This window comes from Myzus persicae, unplaced genomic scaffold (genome assembly GCF_001856785.1).
Source record: "Myzus persicae strain clone G006 unplaced genomic scaffold, MPER_G0061.0, whole genome shotgun sequence".
Lineage (NCBI taxonomy): Eukaryota > Metazoa > Arthropoda > Insecta > Hemiptera > Aphididae > Myzus > Myzus persicae.
The window spans coordinates 1-6,360 of record NW_019100758.1 but is presented as its reverse complement, the minus strand read 5'-3'; the positions used below and the strand labels follow the sequence as shown (position 1 = coordinate 6,360).

At 26.9% G+C, this 6,360-nt stretch overlaps 1 protein-coding gene across 1 annotated transcript in view; it reads right to left on the bottom strand.

The window, feature by feature from the left end:
- LOC111042829 (protein Mdm4-like) overlaps positions 1-2,274 on the bottom strand; it is a 2,981-nt gene extending 707 nt beyond the window's left edge. Inside the window, exons 1-3 of the mRNA XM_022327528.1 lie at positions 2,124-2,274; positions 970-1,148; positions 365-548 (exon numbers count right to left, since the gene is read on the bottom strand). Of these exons, the coding sequence (XP_022183220.1) occupies positions 365-499 (135 nt within the window). The 5' untranslated portion in view covers positions 500-548; positions 970-1,148; positions 2,124-2,274. The remainder of the gene's footprint in view (positions 1-364; positions 549-969; positions 1,149-2,123) is intronic.
- Between the last annotated feature and the right edge of the window lie 4,086 nt (positions 2,275-6,360).

Here is a 6,360-nt window from a genome sequence, read left to right as displayed (position 1 = left end):
CCCCCCATAAATATTTAATAAAATAATTGATTACATATTTTTTTAAGTTCCATATTCATATCTAGATTTATTTTGGATAGCTTTAATATTTTATAGTCTATGGTCTTATTCCTCTATATTCATATAGAATTTAATTTAAATATTTTTATTATAAAAATATTCAAATTTTGTTTTATTTTTATATTATATTTCTATAGTTGACATTTTTCGTGTAGTTGAACAAAAGTTGTGATTTATGGCATTTTAAATAAGTCAAAGTACGATAATTATAATGTTTTACCATGATTCTAATTATAATTCTCTGGGTACATTTAAGTGGAGAGTTAAATAAAATATTAACTCTGTTAAAATTCAAATCACTTACTTTGAAACATGTAAAACAAAATTGAAAATATGGATTTGGATTTTCTTTGCTACACTGTAGGCATTTTTTGAAACAAGCAGGAGGTGGCAAATTTGTAGTCAGTGTAGATATTTGGTTAATCTTCATTGTGTCCATTGTCAATATCAGGTAATGTGTCACTGCAGATTATAATGTTCTGTGAAGCCTAAAGATTAAACAATTGTGTTAGTTTAAAATGAATTAGGATGTATCTATATTAAAATTAACTTAAAATGTTCAAGTGAACCTAAATAGAAAATGTAATCTCCTGAAAAAACTGTTTTTATTTCATAGGTAATATGAATTCCTAATTTATTTTACTCAAATTTTAGGCAGGTCATTTATCAAAAATCTACCAAGCCAGTGTTAATATTAATTATTTATTCTGGTGTATTACACTTCTCAAATATTTTTAAAAATAATTTCACATTTTTACAACTAAGTAAAACAATATACAATTACTAAATTAAGAAAATTACACAATGGCTTCATTATTTCTCAATTCCCATATATTGATAATGTTAATTACAAACTATTTCAATTAATGTATTACAAACATATATTAGATAAGTTTGGGTTAATTTTACCTCATTTGTTAGTATTGTTGAAGAGTCTGAAGAATTAAAATGAATATTATGGCATGATGATGAACTTCTGACTTCAAATTCTTCAAACTCTTCAGCTCCATCAGTATTTTTAGAATTTTTACAACTACAGTTACTTGAACAACTTTCAGTAGATGTATCTTTTTGACTGATGACTTCAACTAAAAATAAATTAAGTTTAGCTTTTTAAAGTTGAATATAACATTGGGTAGGCGTAAAAAAAAAGTTGTAGGTAGATACTCAACAACTCTTCTAAACAGAGCTTTCTCACCAAAATTCCCAAGCTATTGATATAAATAAGTGCTTGGTTGCATTGTATTAACTAAGTATCGCTGTATGTAAGTGTTATAAAATAAATTCCAAAACTAACTTGTGTTTAATTTTCAATCAATAGTACATGAAATTTTGATATTTTATAATATGATGTTATTAGGTACTTAGGAGCGTGAATAGGAGTGGGTTTTGGGTGTTCAAACCCCCCCCCCCCTCACACCACAAAAAAAATATAGCCCTGTTGTTACTATTAATATATATATTTGTTTATTAAACAAAACAATGTTTAATTAGGTAATATAGAATATAACTAAATAAATTATTGTTAAGCTCACATTTAGTAATTAGGTGCCTTGATAATTAAAAATTAAAATTGTACATAATATTATCTTAAAATTCATAGTTTATATCAGCCAATATGAATCAGGCAACTGATGAATGTACATTAATGAAATATTGAACTACTGTAATATTTGAGTAAGTATAAGTTTTTTTAATTGGGACATTGTATCCCACAAAAATAATCCAGTGACAAAAGTACTCAAGTTTAAAATATATTTAAATAATTTATTGATCATTCAACAAATAACATAAAAACAAAATAAAAATAGAGGTATAAGTCATAATTATTATACTAATTATTATTTATTGATATGTATTTACTTCTGTCTTTTAGTGATTCATGAAAATTGTTTTATATTTTTTAAATACTTGTCTTGTCATATCAAAAATGTTATTGAACTTAAGAGTGAAAATAAATATGCATTTATTATTATAACAAAACATTTTAATTTTAAATTGATAAAATAATCATCCATATAAAATAGTTGATTTGTTTTTTAATTAGATAGATAGCTACCTACCTGTTGATTTTGTCCTAGTGGTTTGAACACTATCAGTCTCTGATTCGCTTGTATCAGCAGTTGTTTGTGGCAGTGGTGACTGTAATTTATAAGTATACAGGTACCTAGATCTTTTCCCACCCCATGTAACGTCATACTCATCATTATTTAAGTTGTCTGTAACAATATATCAAAAAAATATTAATATTAAATAATATCAATAAATCTCAAGTAGGAGTACAAGAAAAGGTAGTCAAAATATTAGATCACCTATCCATATATAGAAAATGTTAGTCTATGTATGTTGAGAACATTATTTCAGTATTTTAGTACAGTTATTTGTTTTGAATCACAACATAATAAAAATACTTTGTGGAAAAAATGTTTGGCTTATCCTACATTGTTTTATTGGTTTTCCTAATTTTTAAATAATTAAGTACTAGGGATTTTTACTTTTTCCTTGTATGACACAGATATAATGCTAACTACTTAACATTGATAAGCGAGACTGGTGATGACTCTTTTTCAACATGTTGGTTGTGGCCTTGTGAGCTATGGTATTTTATCAATTTTTATCGTGACTTATATTTATATATATGTATAATATTATTATCCTTTCGTGAAATCTGCCAAATGATAAATTTGGTTTATATAACATCATACACAGCCCACAAACAACATGACATTTTTTTGGGGTCCGCTAACATACCCCGTTTTTTTAAATTTGTAAAGAAAATTAAGTAAAATTAAAAATACAATCTTCATCTACCACCTATCTCTATTAAATATACCTAATATTATTATGATAACCGATTTGTATGTATCAAATTTGATCATTCGAATATAAAGTTATTTTTGATCTTCGTTGTGGTGGATCACAGCCCGCATAGATCACGACGTTGTGAAAGACCGACGATAAAACATAATATTAGTGTAGTACAATACGTGTACCTATATTATTTGCAATATATAGGGAAATGATTTCACTCATAATTATGTCAGTCTCTATGAAATATTTATAAGTTTTATATTTTGTCAGTTAGCGCTCAGCGTTTCATGATTTTCTGTTGGAAACTAAAACAATTTTAAAAACATATATTCATCCCAAAAATGTTGCCTTTGTAGTTTATTATATTAATAGGCAATATAGTTAATACTTATGAATGCTAAAAAATGTTTATTATTAATATATTTTAAAATTGTGATGAAATATCCAAAAAAATCATTTTATAATTTTCGTAAATTACATTATTCAGTAATCATTAAGACATTAAATATTTAGGCATCTCTTTAACTATTGATTAAGTCCCGTATTTTCGTATTTGATATCTGGCTATCCTAATTAAAAAGTATGATAATTGAAATGTTATAGACAGGCGTATTTACGTACCGTCGTCGTCCTCGATAGATCTCTTCAGCTGGTGGTTGTTATCCATGACGGAAAACTTAATTCGATTAGTGTAAAAGTAGGTGAGTGTTAAAAAATATACGCTACTTATTTCACATAATTTACTTTAAAGTATAATAAATGATCACTAATCACTATAATACTATTATTATGAAATAAATAGATCAAGATCCAACTAGAACAGAGGTGCGCTGGTATCAGCTGAGTAGATGGAATCCGTAGACGAGAAAAACAGATGGGCAGGTTAGTACCTGTCGAAGTTAAATTATTATTATTATTACTTAAAATTATGATAATATAATATACAATGGCGAGAGTTGAGCAACAGAACTGCCTGCACGTGTAAAATAGATAATAGTAATATTAGTATAAACGTTATTGGAATTTTATTATGTAGATTATATTTTGTATTTGATGAGTGCTGACGGTCGGTGGTTGCACACTAAAATAATGCGAAGACGAACATCGGCGAGAGGCGTCCGTGCGCATGGGCGCAAGCGGCGGCAGTGACCACTGACGACTGATCGATCGTTTTGGTGATTCACCATTCAAATTTCACATTCCACCCATTTTTCAGTCAAGTTGCGCCGTAGCGGCCGTGTTCGTGCGTCCGCAAATGTGGCGTGTGCGTTTTAGTTCTGTAGGTAGGCAAAGAATACCACGACGAATAGGAAAATAAGATAAAGGTGGGTTTCCACTGGACCGTTTGCGTGTACGTGCACGTTTATTGCAGACGCACGTACGCACGACTAAAACGCACGTATTGAAAATGTACGGTTAATGTTGTTTTATACCAGCCATGAATATTTTCCGATTAGATAAGAAATGATAAAAAAAACAACGTATACTTTAAAACTATTTTTAGGTTTTTTTTTTTGAGCTTCATAAATCATATTCATAATAGTAGAATGCATACACAGAAATACAGAATACAGATTTGATCTTATTCTAATTCTATCTTAATCTATTCTGTGATACATAGGTAATGATGAAAAGAAAACACGAATTAGAAACTTATAATTATAATTTAGAAGTTTATAGGAGAAAATTATTATTATTATATATTTCTACTCTTGAGTTGAAGAACAAAATACCCAGGTAAAATATATTTTACCTAGTGCTTAACAAACTTTTTGTCTTTTTACATCTATTTCTAGATCTAAACCTAAGTGGCATGTAAGGCCTCTTTTAAAAGAGAGAAAAACACATGGGCATTATCAAAGTCTGACATCTGGAATGCAGTTGATGAACTCTGCATTATACCAAAACTTCATCAGAATGAACTCCGTTACATATGAGGAACTAGTGTGTGAGGTAGGACATAAATTAGAACGTGTGCCTAGTCGTCCTGATATATTGTCAGTTGGGGAGATTTTAACAGCCACTTTGAGGTACAATATGAACATTTAATTTACAAATGAAAACTATAAACAATTTACTTGACACTAAATTGTAGTTTCTATCAAAAAATATTTTAAAAACCACAATATTTTATTTAATTTAAATTTTTCAGATACCTTGCATCTGGAGATTCAATGGTACCTATCAATTATGTATGCTTTCCGTATTGGAAAGTCAACTATTTCCAAATTATTATTTGAATGTTGTACAGCTTTATGGGAAATATTAAGCAGCAAAGTATATTTTATATAATATTTAATATAATTCTTGCATTGTATAGTATATACTACTTGGCCTAATCTATATTAAAATATTTGTTTTTTAGTTATTGCCTCTACCAGATACTAATAAATGGAAAAATCTGGCCAATGAGTTTTATGATAAGTGGCAAATGCCAAATTGCTGTGGAAGTATTGATGGAAAACATATAGTACACCAGGTACTAAATACAATTTTTATAAAAGGACCTATATTTATTTTATATATAAATGATTTATTGAACCTGGATATTAATGCTAAAATTGTACATGTAAGAATATTGATAAAGTTGATAGCTTAAAATACTTAGGTTTACATATAAATACCAACTTGAAATGGAAAAAGCACCCTGACTATGGTATAACAACAGTTAGACAATTTTTGTTTTTAGAAACATAAGATATATACAGATACTAGACAAGAAACACTTAAGAATAATTTATCTTTCTTTCCACATCCAGTTATTACATATGGTATTGAAATATGGGGAGGAACATTTAATACGCACTTAATTAATTTAAAAACTATTCTAAATAAAATAGTTAAATATATTCTAAAGGTACCTTGTTTTTATAGGATATGTTTCTTTTATAATGATCTCAATGTGTTTGACTTTAATAAATAATTTTAAAAAACTTACTAGCTTATAAAAATAAAAACTGTTTAATTACTTATAATCATAATCATAATACTAGGTATAAAAAATATATAAATGTAATATTAAAACAAATTATAAAAAACATTTTGGACTAAGAAGTTGTAGTAATACTTCAACTGAGCTATAGATATCATTAAATATTAATTTTAATTCATATCAAAATATTTTTTGTTATAAAAATGCTTTACTTAAAATAATTTATTTTTCTGCATATTATTAAATGTTTATTATACCTATTACTATTCTATGTTCATAAAAGATAATGTATTTTAAAAAAATAACTGTCATGTATATGTTATTTTTGATTAATAAGAATGTAAATACCTATATATTTTTTATACATAAGAACTCTCACCTCCATCACAAGCAAGCTTAAAGGAGGTGAACAAGTTTATTGTTTAATAATATAAAATGTATGATATATTGCAAAATCTGACAATAAATAGGTAAATAAATAAATAAATTACTATATTACCTATGTATAAGTTAATGCATTTCATATTTATAATGGAAACTTTTAAATAATGTATATT